The sequence below is a fragment of the Oncorhynchus gorbuscha genome, linkage group LG16 (assembly GCF_021184085.1).
Source record: "Oncorhynchus gorbuscha isolate QuinsamMale2020 ecotype Even-year linkage group LG16, OgorEven_v1.0, whole genome shotgun sequence".
NCBI classification, from domain to species: domain Eukaryota; kingdom Metazoa; phylum Chordata; class Actinopteri; order Salmoniformes; family Salmonidae; genus Oncorhynchus; species Oncorhynchus gorbuscha.
In genome coordinates this window covers 90,295,458-90,318,991 of record NC_060188.1, presented here as the reverse complement: position 1 = coordinate 90,318,991, position 23,534 = coordinate 90,295,458, and the positions used below count along the sequence as shown (strand labels likewise).

The 23,534-nt window shown below is 47.4% G+C and overlaps 1 protein-coding gene across 1 annotated transcript in view; it reads left to right on the top strand.

Moving 5' to 3' along the window:
- Nucleotides 1-23,534, top strand: part of LOC123999859 (probable E3 ubiquitin-protein ligase HERC1) — a 107,674-nt gene that overhangs the window by 24,921 nt on the left and 59,219 nt on the right. Inside the window, 23 exon segments of the mRNA XM_046305867.1 lie at nucleotides 766-931; nucleotides 1,176-1,301; nucleotides 1,845-2,072; nucleotides 2,551-2,703; nucleotides 2,954-3,086; nucleotides 5,827-6,027; nucleotides 7,115-7,330; nucleotides 8,152-8,325; nucleotides 9,055-9,169; nucleotides 9,767-9,893; nucleotides 13,258-13,468; nucleotides 13,575-13,872; nucleotides 14,052-14,167; nucleotides 14,377-14,633; nucleotides 15,926-16,129; nucleotides 16,918-17,038; nucleotides 17,376-17,616; nucleotides 17,969-18,135; nucleotides 18,394-18,555; nucleotides 18,730-18,827; nucleotides 20,278-20,376; nucleotides 20,881-21,048; nucleotides 23,365-23,533. Of these exon segments, the coding sequence (XP_046161823.1) occupies nucleotides 766-931; nucleotides 1,176-1,301; nucleotides 1,845-2,072; nucleotides 2,551-2,703; nucleotides 2,954-3,086; nucleotides 5,827-6,027; nucleotides 7,115-7,330; nucleotides 8,152-8,325; nucleotides 9,055-9,169; nucleotides 9,767-9,893; nucleotides 13,258-13,468; nucleotides 13,575-13,872; nucleotides 14,052-14,167; nucleotides 14,377-14,633; nucleotides 15,926-16,129; nucleotides 16,918-17,038; nucleotides 17,376-17,616; nucleotides 17,969-18,135; nucleotides 18,394-18,555; nucleotides 18,730-18,827; nucleotides 20,278-20,376; nucleotides 20,881-21,048; nucleotides 23,365-23,533 (3,950 nt within the window).

Here is a 23,534-nt window from a genome sequence, read left to right as displayed (position 1 = left end):
TCCCCTCCAAGAGGTAAAACCACATGCCCTCTGCCCCTCCAAGAGGTTAAACCACATGCCCTCTTCCCCTCCAAGAGGTTAAACCACATGCCCCCTTCCCCTCCAAGAGGTTAAACCACATGCCCCCTTCCCCTCCAAGAGGTTAAACCACATGCCCCCTTCCCCTCCAAGAGGTTAAACCACATGCCCCCTTCCCCTCCAAGAGGTTAAACCACATGCCCCCTTCCCCTCCAAGAGGTTAAACCACATGCCCCCTTCCCCTCCAAGAGGTTAAACCACATGCCCCCTTCCCCTCCAAGAGGTTAAACAACATGCCCCCTGCCCCTCCAAGAGGTTAAACAACATATACCTTTCCTCACCAAGAGGTTCAATTCCTGCAGTGGTCCACAAACCAACTTGTGTATGTCAAAACAGAATCACTTTCGGGATAACAGGGCCAATGATCTTACCCCATTAGCACAAAGGCCTCTCCTGAGAGGAGTGATCATTTTATATGGTTATGAACGCTCCCTCTGTCTCTTCCTCGCTCCCTCCCTCTGTCTCTTCCTCGCTCCCTCCCTCTGTCTCTTCCTCGCTCCCTCCCTCTATTCAAGGGGAAACTTGGCACAAGTCTAGTGGCATGTAGTGAAGCTGGAGGACATATGGCCTCATCTGAAGGACAGTTACTGAGACTCACTATCTCTTGCTCTCTCTCTCTCCCCTCTCTCCCCTCCCTCTGCCTCTCTCTTCTCTTTCTATCTTTATCTCTCTCTGTCTCTCTCTCAGGGAGCACCACCAGTTTGTCTTGCTGTGTATGAAGCTGCTGTCCATACACCTCTCTCTAGCCCATGCTGGGGGCACAGGGGCCACAGTACTAGGGGCCCAAGGGAGGCCCCTCCGAAACTTGCTCTTCAGGCTCATAGACTCCAGTGTACCTGAATCCATACAACAGGTACAACTGACACGATCAATGTCACAATATCAAGCATATCTTAATAAAGACACCGTAGCTAGATTTGTGAAAGAAGTAACTAAAATGGTAGTAAATATTCTAAGCTTTTCAATAGACTCATTAGAACTATTAATGCAATTGTTTTCAGGCATTCAGAGTCTACTATTTTCTGTTGTATATATCCCCAGAGGTCCCCAGCCAGTGCTGATCTATCACTAAGGTGTGTGTTGTGTGTGTTCCCCAGGCGGTGATGAACACTCTGTCCATCGGAGCGTCTCTGCTGTTGCCCCCCCTCAGGGAGAGAACTGAACTGCTCCACTCACTGCTACCTCAGGGCCCAGAGAGCTGGGAGAGCCTTTCTAAAGGACAGGTAGATAAACACACCTAGCCTAGCCTACTGCTACCTCAGGGCCCAGAGAGCCGCTCTGAAGGATAGGTAGCTAAACACACCTAGCCTAGCCTACTGCTACCTCAGGGCCCAGAACTGGGTGAGCCTTTCTAAAGAACAGGTAGCTAAACACACCTAGCCTAGCCTACTGCTACCTCAGGGCCCAGAACTGGGTGAGCCTTTCTAAAGAACAGGTAGCTAAACACACCTAGCCTAGCGCTACCTCAGGGCCCAGAACTGGGAGAGCCTCTCTAAAGGACAGGTAGATAAACACACCTAGCCTAGCCTACTGCTACCTCAGGGCCCAGAGAGCTGGGAGAGCCTTTCTAAAGGACAGGTAGCTAAACACACCTAGCCTAGCCTACTGCTACCTCAGGGCCCAGAACTGGGAGAGCCTTTCTAAAGGACAGGTAGCTAAACACACCTAGCCTAGCGCTACCTCAGGGCACAGAGAGCCTCTCTAAAGGACCGGTAACTAAACACACCTAGCCTAACCCTTCATGTCCTACTGCCCTCTCCCCCTAGCGTCTGCAGTTGGACATGGTTCTGAACAGCCTCCAGGAGCAGTCCCATGTGGCCTCTCTGCTGGGGTACTCCTCTCCTGGGGAGCTGACTGCTGGGGCTGGCCCCCTGGGGCCACCCCTGACCTCCAGCCCAGACCGGCCCAGCCCCAGCCCAGAGGCCCTCCACGACCATCTCCACCTGGCTGAGATGCTGCTCAAGACCCTGTTGCTCAGCATCGGATTCTACACGGTACAACTGGCATTTTTTAAATGTTTTATTTATTTATTTTACCTTTATTTAACTAGGCAAGTCCGTTAAGAACAAACTCTTATTTTCAATGACGGCCTATGACGGCCTGTTCAGGGGCAGAACGACAGATTTGTACGTTGTCAGCTCGGGGATATGAACTTGCAACCTTTCGGTTACTAGTCCAACGCTCTAACCACTAGGCTACCCTGGCAGTGGGGGGAGGTGTCATGCTTTAACACTTATTTGTGTGGAATAGATTAGAAACGTTGGTTGTGGGATCCATTAAATAGTTTGTGGACCATCACAAGTATGCTGTAGTTTTTCCCTTTTGTATGAATGAAACCTGATGGGTGTTCGTTAAAAACACCATGTCTCCAGCTTCTCATCTATACATGTGTCAGCAAAAGTTTAATAGAGGGTTGTAAACTGGAGCTGGGTAATAATGCCTTCCTCCTGCTGCTTCCTGCCTGCCCTGCAGGAGCGGGCGTTTGGTGAGCTGGAGAAGAACAGTGACAAGCAGCAGTCCAGCCGGTCCCAGAGACAGACGGATCCTCCCTCTCACTTCCACCACCTCTTGTCAGCCCTGCACAAACACCTGCTGGCCCATTGTTACAGCCAGACCAACACAGAGGTACTGGTCCATTGTTACAGCCAGACCAACACAGAGGTACTGGCCCATTGTTACAGCAAGACCAACACAGAGGTACTGGTCCATTGTTACAGACAGACCAACACAGAGGTACTGGTCCATTGTTACAGACAGACCAACACAGAGGTACTGGTCCATTCTTGATACTGGCCCATTCTTACCTTCTACTGTACATGGTTAGAGTTTCTTTAGTTTGACATTCTACAGATTTCCGCCTGTCTTACCCCTCTAGGATGACAGCAGTGTGACGTTGCTCCACAAACACCTGTGTCTGCTGCTACCCTACACTGCCGAGACCTTCAGGAGGTCCACCATCTTACTGGAGGAGAGCTCTCTGGACAAGCACGTCATCCACAAGCTACACAGTAAGAGATCGATGCCTTATACACCCGTATGAATATAAGAGTTTATCCATATGTATAGTGGCCTATATATGAGCCCAAGCCTTGAAAAAAAACACAAAAAAACAGAATCAAATAATGATTGTGCCGTTCTACAATTACATAACCCACCGTATTTTACACCTGGCAGAGAAACATTTAAAAAAAGACTGATTGAAGATATATTTGCTACATAAATGGTCTAGCCTAAATTAAATTCAGAGTTCGCCTACAGTTGTAGTGAATTAGTATTTGATTTTGAATACCCTAGTAAATAGGGCATTTTTTGTAGTTTTCATAATGAATAGGCTGACCCAATGATGACCTTTAGCAACAGAATATCTCACCACCGTGCGTTTCCATCTGCCAATTCTCCTTCATTCCTTTCTCCAGTGTGCAGAGAGAGGGGATATCAACAGTTGAATGAGATATCTTTCTTTATGAAAACATGTTACAATCAATGTTCCTGAGCAGATTTCAGTTAGTTTCCCAAATTAAGCGCTGGGTAGCTTCAGGAGCAGCGGTTTTGAAGTTTTTTTTGAGAGCAAATAGCATAAAGAGTTTGGATGCGATAATATCACCTGTCGCACGGCGAAATATGAGTGAAACGACCCGGAGGGAAAGTGGCATCCAGTCGCTTTTCCAGTGCATACGGATGACATGTATTTTTCCCCTTGACTCTGTTCCTGTCGATTTGATAATGTCCCGTATTAAATTAAAACTAATTTTAAATTGAGAATAGTCTGATGGGTGAAAATATGATCACTTGATTAGAGAACAGCGTGCGCAGCCAGAGGCAAGGAGCCGAGAGCAAGCTTTTTTTTTTTTTTGCTACTTTCTCAAATCCTCAATAGCCTGTAGTCAGACTATACAGTGTCTTGCAAAAGTATTCATCCCCCTAGGCTTTTTTCCTATTTTCTTGCATTACAACATGTAATTTAAATATATTTTTATTTGGATTTCATGTAATCGACATACACGAAATGGTCCAAATTGGTGAAGTGAAATGAGAAAAAAACCAATGCATATGTATTTACCCCCTTTGCTATGAATTCCCTAAATAAGATCTGGTGCAGCCAATTACCTTCAGAAGTCACATAATTAGTTAAATAAAGTCCACCTGTTTACAATCACATGATCTGTCACATGATCTCAGTATATATACACCTGTTCTGAATCTGCAACACCACTAAGCAAGGGGCACCACCATGCAAGCAGCACCATGAAGACCAATGAGTTATACAAACAGGTCAGGGACAAAGTTGTGGAGAAGTACAGATCAGGGTTGGGTTATACAAAAATATCAGAAACTTTGAACATCCCATGGAGCACAATTAAATCCATTCTAAGAAATTGAAAGAATATGGCACCACAACAAACCTGCCAAGAGAGGGCTGCCCACAAAAACTCACAGACCAGACAAGGAAGGCATTAATTAGAGAGGAAACAAAGAGACCAAAGATAACCCTGAAGGAGCTGCAAAGCTCCACAGCGGAGATTAGAGTATCTGTCCATAGGACCACTTTAAGCCGTACACTCCACAAAGCTGGGCTTTACAGAAGAGTGGCCAGAAAAAGCCATTTCTTAAAGAAAAAAATAAACACACACGTTTGGTGTTCGCCAAAAGGCATGTGGGAGACTCCCCAAACATATGGAAGAAGGTACTCTGGTCAAATTGAGCTTTTTGGCCATCAAGGAAAACACTGTCTGGCGCAAACCCAACACCTCTCATCACACCGAAAACACCATCCCCACAGTGAAGGATGTGGGGATGTTTTTCATCAGCTGAGAATTGGAAACTGGTGAGAATTGAAGGAATGATGGATGGCGCTAAATACAGGGAAGTTCTTGAGGGAAACCTGTTTCAGTCTTCCAGAGATTTGAGACTGGGACGGAGGTTCACCTTCCAGCAGGCCAATGACCCTAAGCATACTGCTAAAGCAACACTCGAGTGGTTTAATGGGAAACATTTAAATGTCTTGGGATTGCCTAGTCAAAGCCCAGACCTCAATCCAATTGAGAATCTGTGGTATGACTTAAAGATTGCTGTACACCAGCAGAACCTTTCCTACTTGAAATGGCTGGAGCAGTTTTGCCTTGAAGAATGGGCAAAATCTCTGTGGCTAGATCTACCAAGCTTATAGAGACATACCCCAAGAGACTTGCAGCTGTAATAGCAGCAAAAGGTGGCTCTACAACGAATTGACTTTTGGGGGGGGGGTGACGATGTCAATAGTTATGAGCACTCAACTATTACGTTTTTTTTTTGTCTGATTTCTTGTTGCACAATAAAAAATATTTAGCATCTTCAAAGTCGTAGGCATGTTGTGTAAATGAAAAGATACGACCCGGTGGATACTTTTGCAAGCCACTGTATAGGTTTTGATTTCTAAGACATTCTTCGTATCATTCACAACTAAAGTTTCCAAATAACTCTAAATCTAGCAAATAGGACCAGTTTCAAATCATCCATTTTTTTTTGTTGCTCAACATAGTAACTTCAGATGCGGATTCTCGCTCAGGAATGGGGAAAAATATCCATTTCAATTCTTCTTACTTTAAACTAATTTATACTAATGGCACAGGACTTATAAGCATATCTCATCAGCCCTAAATACAACTTTTTCCTCATTTGTGTTACTCAACTGGAGACGTAGCGGCCTTGATGTACCACATAAACTGACAAAGCTCTTCTGAATCTCTCTCCCTCCTCTCTCCCTCCTAGCGGTACTCCTAAGCTCTGTAGCGGGTAGCCTGCTGTGCCAGGTCATGTATTCCCTGTTGCTGCTACCCCTGTGGGTGGTACGCCCGCTGCTCACCCACCTGCTCTGTCTGCTGGAGCACCTCAATGAGTTCAACTGCCTGCTGCCAGACACTGCCCTGCTGGAAGAGAGGGAGCTGGAGGCAGCATGTTCCGGACAGCTGGGTAGGTGTCGACTGGAGGCCGTGTGTTCAGGACCGCTGGGTAGGTGTCGACTGGAGGCCGTGTGTTCAGGACCGCTAGGTAGGTGTTGACTGGAGGCAACATGTTCAGGACCGCTGGGTAGGTGTCGACTGGAGGCCGTGTGTTCAGGACCGCTGGGTAGGTGTCGACTGGAGGCCGTGTGTTCAGGACCGCTGGGTAGGTGTCGACTGGAGGCAGTTTGTTCAGGACCGCTGGGTAGGTGTCGACTGGAGGCCGTGTGTTCAGGACCGCTGGGTAGGTGTCGACTGGAGGCAGTGTGTTCAGGACCGCTGGGTAGGTGTCGACTGGAGGCCGTGTGTTCAGGACCGCTGGGTAGGTGTCGACTGGAGGCCGTGTGTTCAGGACCGCTGGGTAGGTGTCGACTGGAGGCCGTGTGTTCAGGACCGCTGGGTAGGTGTCGACTGGAGGCCGTGTGTTCAGGACCGCTGGGTAGGTGTCAACTGGAGGCCGTGTGTTCAGTCGACACCTACCCAGCTGTCCGGAACACACGGCCTCAGTCGACACCTACCGAGCTGTCCGGGAGGCCGTGTGTTCAGGACCGCTGGGTAGGCGTTGACTGGAGGCAGCACGTTCAGGACCGCTGGGTAGGTGTCGACTGGAGGCCGTGTGTTCAGGACCGCTAGGTAGGTGTCGACTGGAGGCAGCACATTCAGGACCGCTGGGTAGGTGTCGACTGGAGGCAGCACGTTCAGGACCGCTGGGTAGGACATTAGGGGGGTAACTTCGTCCCCAGACTGGCTAATTACCCAAAGCGTGTCTGGTAACAAGATTACTAGGGGGAGACCTCCTGCTTCATTACTACTGGTTTCAAGCCCCTGACAGTATGCACCACCCGACCAGTCATGGATAGCCAATGGCATTGTTCTGATGGGACACTGAGAGACAGGAAGAAAGATGGAGATCATTTAATAAACAGGAAGGGAAATAACTTTTTGTGTGTTAACAGAATGTCTGATTTTAAGATGATTGCTGCATGGAAGTAGAACATGTCGCAGAGTCCAGCAGCTCCTTAGTGTCATGATGTTATGGATTCATTCTGTGCTTCCAGATGACGCTGAAAGGGCAGGTCCTAGCCACGGAGGGGCGGAGGACGACGGATGGGTGTGGCTTCTGGACCTGGAGAGATCTGTGGCGCTGGCGATTGGACGCTGCCTGGGCGGGATGCTGCAGGGACCGCCCCCCTCTGTCCAAGAGAGGACATCAGAATACTGGCTGTGTAACCCTCTCCTCAGGAACGGACTGGAGATGGACTTTGAACAACTGGGTGTGTAATGACACACACACAAACATTGACCTGTATGGGAATGTTTGTTCTAGTAATTATATTTCTATGACATGACACACGCCAACTATGATGACCAGCATCCGTTCAATCTCAAGTCGGCAGGGTAGCCTAGTGGTTAGAGCGTTGGACTAGTAACCAGAAGGTTGCAAGTTCAAACCCCCGAGCTGACATGGTACAAATCTGTCGTTCTGCCTCTGAACAGGCAGTTAACCCACTGTTCCCAGGCCATCATTGAAAATAAGAATTTGTTCTTAACTGACTTGCCTTGTTAAATAAAGGTAAAATAAATGTTTAAAAAATCCTGGTCAAGTACATAGATTACGTAGATTAGAAAATAAACTAGTTGTGGGGGGTTTAGGTTGTATTTTTAAAATGTATTTTATTTAACTAGGCACGTCAATTAAGAACAAATTGTTATTTACAATGACAGCCTACCGGGGAACAGTAGGTTAACTGCCTCGTTCAGGGGCAGAACGACAGATCTTTGCCTTGTCAGCTCGGGGATTCGATCCAGCGATCTTTCGGCTTACAGGCCCAACGTTATGGATAACCACTAGGCTACCCGCCACCCCAAATTCTTCTTTCAACTCCTCACCATGGTAGTATTACCAGTATTGTCCCCTCAGCCAGTAACTTGCAGGTAACAGGGTAAAGAAAAAGTCATATTGAGACAAATACGTGTCCACACAGTGTTGAGTTCTTCTACAGTTTATTGAGTGCAGAATTTCGCCCCGAAGGCCTTCGTCAGGCTTTTCATTGTAATAATAAATGCCTGTGTTATTGTGTGTCTGTCCCTGCAGACTCCAGCACAGCGTGGCTCACCGAGGCAGTGCTGCTTGGTTGTCCTGATGCCAAGCTGGCAGACCTGTGTTTGAGCGAGGAGAACAGCATGTTGATGGAGCTGGCTCTAGGATCGTCTAGGGAGCCTGCCGGAGGCCTGTGGAGGAAGATGAAGGAGTACGCCATCAGCAGGGGTAGGGCTAAGAGGAGACAGATGCACGCACACACACACACACACACACACACACACACACACACACACACACACACACACACACACACACACACACACACATACATACATACATACATACATACATACATACATACATACATACATACATACATACATACATACATACATACATACATACATACATACATACATACATACATACATACATACATACATACATACATACATACATACATACATACACAGATGCATGCACATTCGCATGTACTCACACACACGCACGCACATACACACGCACACGCACACGCACACACATACACACAGATGCATGCACATTCGCATGTACTCACACACACACACACACACACACACACACACACACACACACACACACACACACACACACACACACACACACACAGATGCATGCACATTCGCATGCACACACACACACACACACAGTAACACTGTGACATCCTGTGTGGGTGATAATGACTTCAGTGACTGTGAGGGGCTATTCATAAAGTGTGTTGTTTCCAGAGGAAGGACGCTTTATCAGATTATAAAATCAGTATTTTAGAGTTATCCTGAATATGATGCTGAAGTCACCATCAACCCAATACCTTTTTGAGACTTAGAGAGGTCGTAGGTCGTGATTTAGAGAGGTCGTAGGTCATTTGTGGCGTTGTGGTTTTGAATAAACCGTTCTGTGTTATAACCTTGGCAGACTGGGATAACAGCGGTCCCTCGGGTGACTCTCTGTTAGAGACGGCGTGTCGCTGCAGCCTGGCTGCTCTCCTCAAACACACAGGGCTACAGGATGAGGCCTACTGGCAGGACAAGTGAGTGGAGCTGCTTAAATAAACTGTGATAGGATTTTCAAATACAGAGATGCAGGTTTTTCTTAAAGGGATACTTCAGGATTTTGGCAATGAAGCCATTTGTCTACTTCCCCAGAGTCAGATGCTCTCGTGGATACCAATTTTATGTCTCTGCGTTGCTAACTCACGCTAGCCCAATTGCTGGCTAGCGTTAGCACAATGACTGGGAGATTATAGGTATCTTCCAGAATGTTAGTCGATCCCCATAGACTTCCAGTCATTGAGCTAATGCTAGTTAGCTTTGGCTCACCAAACGACCTCTATCTTCCTTCATACTGGACACAGAGACATACTAATCGCATCCATTAGTTCATCTGACTCTGGGGAAGTAGACAAAGGGCCTCGTTGCCAAAATACCAATGTATCCCTTTAATTCTCAGGTACTGAAACCCTACATTTGACCCATTTCTGACTTCATTTCAATCTGTGGCTGGATATTTTATGAGATGTATCCAACATGGGTCTCTAGAGCAGATGAAATGGCTCCAGTCCTTCAATGTGTATTGTGTGTGCCGGGAGAATGATGTATCATTACGTAATACCTCTTCTCCTTGTCAGGTACGAGCCGTGTGAGATGCTGATAGAGATCTATGAGATGGTGTATAAGATCAGGAGTGCTCTGCTGGCACACAAAGACTCTCCAGTGACTGCAGCCAACACACAGGCCCTGGATAACAGTAAACAGGTAGGACTACAGCCAACACACAGGCCCTAGCAAACAGGTAGGACTACAGCCAACACACAGGCCCTGGATAACAGTAAACAGGTAGGACTACAGCCAACACACAGGCCCTAGCAAACAGGTAGGACTACAGCCAACACACAGGCCCTGGATAACAGTAAACAGGTAGGACTACAGCCAACACACAGGCCCTAGCAAACAGGTAGGACTACAGCCAACACACAGGCCCTGGATAACAGTAAACAGGTAGGACTACAGCCAACACATAGGCCCTAGCAAACAGGTAGGACTACAGCCAACAAGCAGGCCCTGGCTAACAGGTAGAACTACAGCCAACACACAGGCCCTGGCTAACAGGTAGGACTACAGCCAACACACACGCCCTGGCTAACAGGTAGAACTACAGCCAACACACAGGCCCTGGCTAACAGCAAACAGGTAGGACTACAGCCAACACACAGGCCCTAGCAAACAGGTAGAACGACAGCCAACACACAGGCCCTGGCTAACAGGTAGGACTACAGCCAACACACACGCCCTGGCTAACAGGTAGAACGACAGCCAACACACAGGCCCTGGCTAACAGGTAGGACTACAGCCAACACACACGCCCTGGCTAACAGGTAGAACGACAGCCAACACACAGGCCCTGGCTAACAGGTAGGACTACAGCCAACACACAGGCCCTGGCTAACAGGTAGGACTACAGCCAACACACAGGCCCTGGCTAACAGGTAGGACTACAGCCAACACACAGGCCCTAGCTAACAGCAAACCGGTATTACCCAGGAACAGATAGCTACTGGACAGATGTGCAGGACTGTTAGCCAGGATTCTTCCTATGGCATTGAGGAGTACACCACATCAGTCATTGGCTTCATCAGTAAGTGCATCAATGACATCGTCCCCACAGTGACCGTACGTACCCCAACCAGAAGCCATGGATTACAAGCAACATCCACACTGAGCTAAAGGGAGGTGCTGCCGCTTTCAAGGAGCGAGACCCGCCATGTCCTCTGACGAACCATCAAACAGGCAAAGTGTCAATAAGGACTAAGATCGAATCGTACTACACCGGCTCGGATGCTCGTCGCATGTGGCAGAGCTTGCAAACCATTACAGACTACAAAGGGAAGCACAGCCGAGAGCTGCCCAGTGACATGAGCCTACCAGATAAATTACTTCTATGCTCGCTTCGAGGCAAAAAACACTGAAACATGCATGAGAGCATTAGCTGTTCCCGGAAGACTGTGTGATCACGCTCTCCGAAGTCGATGTGAGTAAGACCTTCAAACAGGTCAACATTCACAAGGCCGCAGGGCCAGACGGATTACCAGGACGTGTACTGCGAGCATGCGCTGACCAACTGGCAAATGTCTTCAATGACAAGTGTCTTCACTCCCTGTCCGAGTCTGTAATACCAAGATGTTTTAAGCAGATCACCATAGTCCCTGTGCCCAAGAACACTAAGGTAACCTGCCTAAATGTCTACCGACCCATAGCACTTACGTCTGTAGCCATGAAGTGCTTTGAAAGGCTGGCCTTGGCTCACATCAACACCATTATCCCAGAAAACCTAGACCCACTCCAATTAGCATAACACCCTAACAGATCCACAGATGATGCAATCTCTATTGCACTCCACACTGCCCTTTCCCACCTGGACAAAGGAACACCTATGTGATAATGTTTTTCATTGACTGCAGCTTAGCATTCAACACCATAGTGACATCAAAGCTCATCACTAAGCTAAGAACCCTGGGACTAAACACCTCCCTCTGCACCTGGATCCTGGACTTCCTGACGGGACGCACCCAAGTGGTAAGTGTAGGTAACAACACATCCACCACGGTGATCCTCAACACATGGGCCCCTCAGGGATGCGTGCTCAGTCCCCTCCTGTACTCCCTGTTCACTCATGACTGCACGGCCAGGCATGACTCCAACAACTTCATTAAGTTTGCCGATGACACCACAGTGGTAGGCCTGATCAACAACGAGACAGCCTATAGGGAGGAGGTCAGAGACCTGGCCATGTGGTGCCAGGACAACAACCTCTCCCTCAACCTCTCCCTCCTGTAAATAGTCTCGCTATTGTTATTTTTGTTATTGTACTGCTGCACTTGAACTACTTGTTACTTTTATTTCTTATTCATATTTTTGTAACTGCATTATTGGTTAGGGGCTTGTAAGCAAGCATTTCACAATAAGGTGAAATGTGACTATTAACATTTGATTTGACTTAATGTCAAGACAGTTTTCTGAATGATATCTCCATTCAACCTGAAGAGCTGTCTCTCGTAACTGTCTCATGCTGTCTCTCATGTAACTGTCTCATGCTGTCTCTCATGTAACTGTCTCATGCTGTCTCTCATGTAACTGTCTCATGCTGTCTCTCATGTAACTGTCTCATGCTGTCTCTCATGTAACTGTCTCATGCTGTCTCTCATGTAACTGTCTCATGCTGTCTCTCATGTAACTGTCTCATGCTGTCTCTCATGTAACTGTCTCATGCTGTCTCTCATGTAACTGTCTCATGCTGTCTCTCATGTAACTGTCTCATGCTGTCTCTCATGTAACTGTCTCATGCTGTCTCTCATGTAACTGTCTCATGCTGTCTCTCATGTAACTGTCTCATGCTGTCTCTCATGTAACTGTCTCATGCTGTCTCTCATGTAACTGTCTCATGCTGTCTCTCATGTAACTGTCTCATGCTGTCTCTCATGTAACTGTCTCATGCTGTCTCTCATGTAACTGTCTCATGCTGTCTCTCATGTAACTGTCTCATGCTGTCTCTCATGTCACTGTCTCATGCTGTCTCTCATGTCACTGTCTCATGCTGTCTCTCATGTCACTGTCTCTCATGTCACTGTCTCATGCTGTCTCTCATGTCACTGTCTCTCATGTCACTGTCTCTCATGTCACTGTCTCTCATGTCACTGTCTCTCATGTCACTGTCTCATACTGTCTCTCATGTAACTGTCTCATGCTGTCCCATTTCACTGTCTCATGTAACTGTCTCATGCTGTCTCTCATGTAACTGTCTCATGCTGTCTCATGTAACTGTCTCTCATGTAACTGTCTCTCATGTCACTGTCTCTCATGTAACTGTCTCATGCTGTCTCATGTCACTGTCTCTCATGTAACTGTCTCGTACTGTCTCTCATGTAACTGTCTCTCATGTAACTGTCTCATGCTGTCTCATGTCACTGTCTCTCATGTAACTGTCTCGTACTGTCTCTCATGTAACTGTCTCGTACTGTCTCTCATGTAACTGTCTCGTACTGTCTCTCATGTAACTGTCTCATGCTGTCCCATGTCACTGTCTCATGTAACTGTCTCATACTGTCTCTTCTATTCCTTCCAGAGTCCCAGTGGGCAGGACCGGCAGGAACCGGGTCCCTCTGGTAGGGAGCAGCAGGCGGACCGGGGGAAAGATCAGGACCCTGAGCTGGGGGGTCACAGTGGAGGTCACGGGACTCACCAGGGAGGGCAGTTCCTCCCCACGACTGCAGAACACAACCAGGAGGAGGGGCCAGAGGAGGACACACCCAGCATCAGCAGTATGTACCTGCCGGGTAAACTGGGCCATGTCCTTGGTCTTTGTTTGTCGCATGATGATTTTGAAGTGTAGTACACACACACTCTCCTACCTAAATCTCCCCATCCCTGTTTGCCAAATAGAGGTTCTCCAGTGCTTCCTGGCCACGCGGGAGGCCATGCAGCTACAGCAGAACGAGACTGTCTACGAGTCTTCCGGGACCTCCACCCTCCCCAGCAGCACAGAGAGCCCCGGTACCCCAGAAAGAGAGCCCCCTAACACGCAGGGCTGGGAGTGGCGGAGGGGGTCTGAAGAGGGCATGTCATTCCCTGTAGCCTGTCACCTGGTTGTGTCCCGCTGTGTGTTTCTCCTCTTGGGGGTCCGGCCCGCGTGGCAGGAACAGAGTGAAGAGACAGGGCAGGCGGAGAGCACTGGAGCCAGGTGAGTGGGTCTGTGGATGGGGGGAAGGAGTGGGGTGTGTGTCGTGGGTGGGGTGGTGGGTTTGGGTATTGGTGTCAATGTGTGGGTTGTGGGTGGGGTTTGTGTGTGTATTTCAGTACATTAGCCCTAGTATTCGTTGTTTTTTAATCTACTATAAATTACTGGTCTGCTTTCTACAGGAAATCAACTTCATCTACAGATTCCCTACTCAGCCCAAAGGCCGAACAGAGCAGATTCACCTTGGGCAGTAGAAAACCATCTGCAGGCCAGTCCAGAAACTCCAAGAATAGAATGGGTACTAAATCACTCACCGAATATGATCTAACTATCAATCCAGGAAGTACAGTCACACACAATAGAAGATGGAATGAGAGGTCTAGGCCCAGTTTCTGTAAAGCACTTTGGGACAACTGAGGATGTAGAAAGGGCTTTATAACCACATTTGATTGATTGATTGGATGAGAGGTCAACTATTATAACCCCTGACCTCTGACCCTCCCTCAGGTCTACCACTGTGTTCCCTGGGCATCATGAAGGATGCGTGGGAGCGGCTACGCCAGTGCATCAGCCCCACCACCAGCTCCATGTGCCAGGGCGGGGCGGGCAGCTCGTCCAGCGTGCTCAGCCAGGTCTTCCACTTCCTGTGTGGGAGCCTGCTCCGTCCGACCCCACCCTCCTCGTTACTGGAGAGAGAGGCAGGCAGCCAGGCAGACCCCAAGGCCATCACGTTGGCCATGTACCAACAACAGCAGAGGGCAGAGGTAAGTATTCATAAAAACCCATACAGTTACACATCGCAATATTATTTTGGGACAATATTATTATTGATATTTGTCTGCAAGTAAACAATTAGTAAAAAAGAATAAATAAAACTACTGTAGGCAGCGTTTGCTAGAGCTAGTCGGCTTTACCAACGCCACTATTTCTCATCCCATTGCTTGTTTTCCATCTTGTTTATAAATAGCGAGCTAATATGTTTTCAGCACTTTTAATTCCATGGCTGATCAAAACTCCATGCTGATCAAAACTCCATGCTGATCAAAACTCCATGCTGATCAAAACTCCATGCTGATCAAAACTCCATGCTGATCAAAACTCCATGCTGATCAAAACTCCATGCTGATCAAAACTCCATGGCTGATCAAAACTCCATGGCTGATCAAAACTCCATGGCTGATCAAAACTCCATGCTGATCAAAACTCCATGGCTGATCAAAACTCCATGGCTGATCAAAACTCCATGGCTGATCAAAACTCCATGGCTGATCAAAACTCCATGCTGATCAAAACTCCATGCTGATCAAAACTCCATGCTGATCAAAACTCCATGCTGATCAAAACTCCATGCTGATCAAAACTCCATGCTGATCAAAACTCCATGCTGATCAAAACTCCATGCTGATCAAAACTCCATGCTGATCAAAACTCCATGCTGATCAAAACTCCATGGCTGATCAAAACTCCATGGCTGATCAAAACTCCATGCTGATCAAAACTCCATGCTGATCAAAACTCCATGCTGATCAAAACTCCATGCTGATCAAAACTCCATGCTGATCAAAACTCCATGCTGATCAAAACTCCATGCTGATCAAAACTCCATGCTGATCAAAACTCCATGCTGATCAAAACTCCATGCTGATCAAAACTCCATGCTGATCAAAACTCCATGCTGATCAAAACTCCATGCTCTATCTTGTTTCTCTGCAGCAGACTTAGTGAGCGATTTAAATTGTAATACATACTTTGTACCGAAAAAAAAACATAGAATTGTGAGAAATGCAATACATATCGGTACCTAAGTATTTTTGATATATCGTAAGGTCCCTGGCAATTTCCAGCCCTAGATACTAAATACCTTATTTTTAGTGACTGCGCTAGTGGAGGGGCTATTCTCCCTGCTGAAGCATTGTAGAATCATTATCAAAGACTATTTATTTTAACAATTTATTGAGAGCACATTCTCTTTTACAAAACAACCGTAGTCGTCCGTTCGTTCAACATGGAGGGTTACAATAATGCTAGTAAAACACTATGCTTCTCTTGTGCTCAGGTCCGTCTAGAGGCGTTGTGCCAGATCTCTTCCTTCCTGTCTGAGATGGAGGAGAAGAGTAGTGGTTCAGGCTCCTCTCCCCCCTTGCGGTTCCCTGGCTTGTTACAATCTGTTCAACTGCAGTTCCTGTCTGGCTGCTTCGGACTGGGGACACCTATCACAGGCTGCCAGTCTGGAGACAACGACCAGATGTACCACTACACTGTGAGTTAGACCAGATGAACCACTACACTGTGAGTTAGACCAGATGAACCACTACACTGTGAGTTAGACCAGATGAACCACTACACTGTGAGTTAGACCAGATGAACCACTACACTGTGAGTTAGACCAGATGAACCACTACACGGTGAGTTAGACCAGATGAACCACTACACTGTGAGTTAGACCAGATGAACCACTACACTGTGAGTTAGACCAGATGAACCACTACACTGTGAGTTAGACCAGATGAACCACTACACTGTGAGTTAGACCAGATGAACCACTACACTGTAAATTCAGTTACATATCATCACTGCACAGGGACATGCACCATAGTAGTAGATAGTAATTACTTGAGCAAACACAAACAAGCTGGGTCAGCAGGTAGTCTAGTGGTTCGAGCGTTGAGCCAGCCAGAAAGGTTGCTGGATCGAATCCCAGAGCTGACAAGGTAAAAATCTGTCGTTCTGCATCTCTGAACAAGGCAGTTAACCCACTGTTCCTAGGCTGTCATTGTAAATAAGAATTAGTTCTTAACTGACTTGCCTGGTTAAATAAAGGTAAAATAAAATGCATTCTAAAACGTTGACGCTGGTAGTATGAACACTGCGTTAAGGAAGGGGACCCATCACATGTAGAAAAGTAGGTCTGTCCTGTGTGCTGACAAGGATGAGACTCACTGGCACGCGCTAAATACTGCTGAGATCTACTTCTGCCGGGTGACAATCGTCATTTCAAGTTGATCGTGTAGTATTTTAATGTTACGCCGATTGTATTTCTGTCCCCAGTCTGGGACCCAGTCGGCGTCTATGTTTACCCAGAGAGAGCTGCAGTCTGCTGCCCACACCCTCTACCAGCAGGTGGTCCGTGTCCTGAGACAGAAGGTCCTCACGGAGAGGGAACAGACAGGTTGGGGTCCAAATATATTATAGAACACATTTACTTTAGACTGGTTCAAGATCTGTTTGTTTCCCGGATGGCCAACTCTTTTGGCCGTTGGCAAGACGGCACAAACAGATCTGGCTACAGTAACATGACTCCAGGGTCTGCTTCCGTACATTCATAAATCCATCCCTGACAGGGATTTTCTCTAGCCTGATCCCAGATATGTTTGTGATGTCTTACCATCTCGTTCATAGGAGTTGCCTCCACGGCATAAACAGGTCTGGGATCAGGCTAGCAGTGTTTCCACCCAGACTTGAACTCTTTTTTTTGTTGTTGTGTGTATTCCCTCTCTCTTTCTCAGGCTCCTACCAGCCTCTGCTGTTGGCCACAGTGTTTGCCTTGAATTTCCACTACCAGCCAGTAGATCTGGTGGTGGTCTGTAAGTCTGGCATCCTGGAGATCCTGTCGTTGCTGACAGACAACACGTGTGTTCTGATGAACCAGCGCTGGCTGGTAGCCTCTGTGTCAGGAAGCATGCTGCTGAATGGGGCCGTAAAACTGGCCTGTGCCCGGCTACTGCAGATACTGGCCATCGCTGCTAGGTGAGTAGACTCGACAGGGATGAGGAAAGGAACTAGGACGCCAGGTGAGAATGCTGCCGAGTGGAGGTGTCGAGCTGGCCTGCTGGAGATGCTGGCCAACGCTGATCGTTATATAGCTGCCTTGTTTAGTGCACAACAGCAGGATATGACATCTAGGATATTTAGAATCCCACCAGATGTATTTATTTAACCAGCGACCTTCTAGTTGCAGACCTGGCTTCTCTAACCTCTAGACTACCTCCCGCTTAACTGGTGTGTGTGTGTGTGTGTGTGTGTGTGTGTGTGTGTGTGTGTGTGTGTGTGTGTGTGTGTGTGTGTGTGTGTGTGTGTGTGTGTGTGTTCTGTCCCCCAGTTCGTGTGAGGACTCCCTGCCTCTGGACGTGTCTCAGGCCCTGCTGGATGTGATGTGTGAGCAGCTCCAGAGTCTGTTACACATGGTCCACCAGCAGGAGGCGCTGGAGAACACGGCAACAGAGGAAGCAGACCAGGACACCTCCACCAAGAGGATCCGGATAGAGGGTGAGCCAACGTTAGAGGGGGAAATACTTACTTGTACTTAGGCCTTTAAATTCCATGGCCACATAGGGGGAGATGACCTATTTGTCATGTAGAGTAGGCTGGTTATGACTTTAATGTGTGTTTGTTCTGAGTAAAACATTTTTTTAAAGTATTCACTGTTCCTTATGAACGCCATTGTTGTGGCCCAGTATGAGATGTTAGCTGGAGTGGACATAATGTCAGGTGGGATGAACCTTCACAGTTTACATTTCTCTGTAGGGATGGAGATGGTGCGGAGCAGTAGGGTCATTGAGTCTCAGCTCGCTGACTTCTTGGTATTCCTGAGGCGTATCCTGTCGCTAAGGGTGACCAAGAGAGTCTCTGCCTTCATCAAGTGGATCGATCCACTCATGACCATCATCTCACACAAGTGCTCTTCTGGTAAGGGCTGAACGCAGTCAACAACTCCGTTCCGTTTCTCTTTACACTGCGGAAAATTGTAATGCAGAAGATTGTGGGGATGTGTCATGTCTCTGCACTTGTATCCCCTTTTAAAATGTTTATTAAATATAACTTGATCACCTGCTTGAAATGGAGATGTGACCTTTCTATTAGGTTCTCCACGATTCCGGAACTTGAGAACCAAACTGTTAGCCTTCCACATTCTGGAAGGTCTGTTACCGGCCTGTTCTGATACAGCACAGATTGAACAGGTGAGACCACATATTAGTCTACTGTCTCTGTCTGTCTGAGACCACAGATTATTGTACTGTCTCTGTCTGATAAAGACCACAGAGTATTGTACTGTCTCTGTCTGTCTGGGACCACAGAATATTCTATTGTTTCTGTCTGTCTGAGACCACAGACTATTCTACTGTCTGTCTGAGACCACAGCGTATTCTATTGTCTCTGTCTGTCTGAGACCACAGAGTAGTCTACTGTCTCTGTCTGATAAAGACCACAGAGTAGTCTACTGTCTCTGTCTGTCTGAGACCACTGAGTATTCTACTGTCTCTGTCTGTCTGATAAAGACCACAGAGTAGTCTACTGGCTCTGTCTGTCTGAGACCAGAGTAGTCTACTGTCTCTGTCTGATAAAGACCACAGAGTATTCTACTGTCTCTGTCTGATTAAGACCACAGAGTATTCTACTGTCTGTCTGAGACCACAGAGTATTCTACTGTCTCTGTCTGTCTGAGACCACAGAGTATTCTATTGTCTCTGTCTGAGACCACAGAGTATTCTACTGTCTGTCTGAGACCACAGAGTAGTCTACTGTCTGTCTGAGACCACAGAGTAGTCTACTGTCTCTGTCTGTCTGAGACCACAGAGTAGTCTACTGTCTCTGTCTGTCTGAGACCACAGAGTAGTCTACTGTCTCTGTCTGTCTGAGACCACAGAGTATTCTACTGTCTGTCTGAGACCACAGAGTAGTCTACTGTCTCTGTCTGTCTGAGACCACAGAGTAGTCTACTGTCTCTGTCTGATAAAGACCACAGAGTAGTCTACTGTCTCTGTCTGATAAAGACCACAGAGTAGTCTACTGTCTCTGTCTGATAAAGACCACAGAGTAGTCTACTGTCTCTGTCTGATAAAGACCACAGAGTAGTCTACTGTCTCTGTCTGATAAAGACCACAGAGTAGTCTACTGTCTCTGTCTGATAAAGACCACAGAGTAGTCTACTGTCTCTGTCTGTCTGATAAAGACCACAGAGTATTCTACTGTCTCTGTCTGATAAAGACCACAGAGTATTCTACTGTCTCTGTCTGATAAAGACCACAGAGTATTCTACTGTCTCTGTCTGATAAAGACCACAGAGTATTCTACTGTCTCTGTCTGATAAAGACCACAGAGTAGTCTACTGTCTCTGTCTGTCTGATAAAGACCACAGAGTAGTCTACTGTCTCTGTCTGTCTGATAAAGACCACAGAGTAGTCTACTGTCTCTGTCTGATAAAGACCACAGAGTATTCTACTGTCTCTGTCTGATAAAGACCACAGAGTATTCTACTGTCTCTGTCTGATAAAGACCACAGAGTAGTCTACTGTCTCTGTCTGATAAAGACCACAGAGTATTCTATTGTCTCTCTGTACCTACCAGTTATAAAACATGGAACTTACTTGTTTTCTCCTCTTCCATTTTTCCCCTCCCTCCCCTTTTCAGATAGTTGATCAGCTGTTTGGGCTTCTCTCAGTGTGTATGTGGGAGGAGCCTTTAGCTGTGAAGAAGAACCAAGAGAAAACAGCAGAGAGCTCCAACAGGGTATTCACAGTTACAATATCATGGACATTTTATGAACTTGGTGTGGTGTTTGTTGAGTTTGAGTAATGTGGTCCTGTGCATCTCAGTTGGTAGCTTAATGGTCGTGGGTCATGAAATTACTATAAGCTCGTGGGTCAGGAACATCCCTGTAAGGTCGTGGGTCAGGAACGTCCCTGTAAGGTCGTGGGGTTAGGAACCTACTGTAAGGTCGTGGGTCAGGAACGGCCCTGTGAGGTCGCGGGTCAGGAACGGCCCTGTGAGGTCGCGGGTCAGGAACGGCCCTGTGAGGTCGCGGGTCAGGAACGGCCCTGTGAGGTCGCGGGTCAGGAACGGCCCTGTGAGGTCGCGGGTCAGGAACGGCCCTGTGAGGTCGCGGGTCAGGAACGGCCCTGTGAGGTCGCGGGTCAGGAACGGCCCTGTGAGGTCGCGGGTCAGGAACCTACTCTAAGTCACTTAGGATAAAAGCGTATGCTAAATGGTATACATGTTCATGCTGTGTTCTAGGACCCAGGAAGTGAAGATGAGTCTATTCCTATTGGAGACTTCTCCTTTGACCCCTACAAGCTGATCTGCTGCTCGTTGGAGAGCGGCAACGTCCTGTCTCATGGCTCAGGAGGGAAGGGGTACGGCCTCGCCACCACAGCCATCAACTCTGGCTGCTTCATATGGAAGGTAAGGGGGAGGTATTAAACTACTTTATTTAATGAGGAAAATGTACAGGATAATATAAGATGGCTCAGAAGGGAAGGTGTACGGCCTCGTCGCTACCTCCTTGCCACTTCATCACCTCAGGCTGCTTTTTATGGACTGTAGACTGTCTGTACTAGTTAGGTGAGGCACAGCATCTCTAATCTGGATCGTACTGACTAGTAGTAGTATTTTAGGTTCAAGGTGAGGCACAGAATCGCTAATCAAAAATCAAATTAAATTTGATTTGAGGCACAGAATCGCTAATCAAAAATCAAATTAAATTTGATTTGTCAGATGCACAGAATACAACGTGTCATTCTTACTTACAAGCTCTTAACCAACAATGCTTTAAGAAAAAAAGTAACAAATAATCAAAGAGCAGCAGTAAAATAACAATGTGGAGGCTATATACAGGGGGTACTGGTACAGAGTCAATGTGGAGGCTATATACAGGGGGTACTGGTACAGAGTCAATGTGGAGGCTATATACAGGGGGTACTGGTACAGAGTCAATGTGGAGGCTATATACAGGGGGTACTGGTACAGAGTCAATGTGGAGGCTATATACAGGGGGTACTGGTACAGAGTCAATGTGGAGGCTATATACAGGGGGTACTGGGGTACAGAGTCAATGTGGAGGCTATATACAGGGGGTAGGGGTACAGAGTCAATGTGGAGGCTAGTCAATGTGGAGGCTATATACAGGGGGTACTGGTACAGAGTCAATGTGGAGGCTATATACAGGGGGTACTGGTACAGAGTCAATGTGGAGGCTATATACAGGGGGTACTGGTACAGAGTCAATGTGGAGGCTATATACAGGGGGTACTGGTACAGAGTCAATGTGGAGGCTATATACAGGGGGTACTGGTACAGAGTCAATGTGGAGGCTATATACAGGGGGTACTGGTACAGAGTCAATGTGGAGGCTATATACAGGGGTACTGGTACAGAGTCAATGTGGAGGCTATATACAGGGGGTACTGGTAGAGTCAGAGTCAATGTGGAGGCTATATACAGGGGGTACTGGTACAGAGTCAATGTGGAGGCTATATACAGGGGGTACTGGTACAGAGTCAATGTGGAGGCTATATACAGGGGTACTACTGGTACAGAGTCAATGTGGAGGCTATATACAGGGGGTACTGGTACAGAGTCAATGTGGAGGCTATATACAGGGGGTACTGGTACAGAGTCAATGTGGAGGCTATATACAGGGGTACTGGTACAGAGTCAATGTGGAGGCTATATACAGGGGGTACTGGTACAGAGTCAATGTGGAGGCTATATACAGGGGTACTGGTACAGAGTCAATGTGGAGGCTATATACAGGGGGTACTGGTACAGAGTCAATGTGGAGGCTATATACAGGGGGTACTGGTACAGAGTCAATGTGGAGGCTATATACAGGGGTACTGGTACAGAGTCAATGTGGAGGCTATATACAGGGGGTACTGGTACAGAGTCAATGTGGAGGCTATATACAGGGGGTACTGGTAGGGGGTAGGGGTACAGAGTCAATGTGGAGGCTATATACAGGGGGGTACTGGTACAGAGTCAATCAATGTGGAGGCTATATACAGGGGTAGGGAGTCAATGTGGAGGCAGAGTCAGAGTCAATGTGGAGGCTATATACAGGGGTACTGGTACAGAGTCAATGTGGAGGCTATATACAGGGGGTAGGGGTACAGAGTCAATGTGGAGGCTATATACAGGGGTACTGGTACAGAGTCAATGTGGAGGCTATATACAGGGGGTAGGGGTACAGAGTCAGTCAATGTGGAGAGTCAATATATACAGGGGGTACTGGTACAGAGTCAAGAGTCAATGTGGAGGCTATATACAGGGGGTACTGGTACAGAGTCAATGTGGAGGCTATATACAGGGGTACTGGTACAGAGTCAATGTGGAGGCTATATACAGGGGGTACTGGTACAGAGTCAATGTGGAGGCTATATACAGGGGTACTGGTACAGAGTCAATGTAGGCATATACAGGGGGTAGTCAGAGTCAATGTGGGGGCAGGCTTAAATATAAAAATAAAAAATATATGGGACGCTACTGGTACAGTCAGTCATACATTCTGCAGGGTGGTCACCCACTACCCTGGTTAGTGCTCTGAGCTCATACTGATCATACTGAGTATAAGTATTTAGGATGCAAGGTGATTTGTAGATAAGTGATTCTGTACAGTTTGACTACAATGTCAATGATTAAAACACACGTTAAGTTGCCTAAATCCTGAAATCGGGCAACATTGTATCCTCCTAATTCCACTTCTTCATCGCCCTCCTCCAGTTCAACATCACCAAGGAGAACAAAGGGAACGAGGGCACTTGTATCGGAGTGTCTCGCTGGCCCATCCGGGATTACAACCACCGCACCACCACAGACATGTGGCTGTACCGGGCCTACAGCGGTAGTCTGTACCACGGAGGGGAGCTGGGCCGGGCCCTGCCATCTTTCAC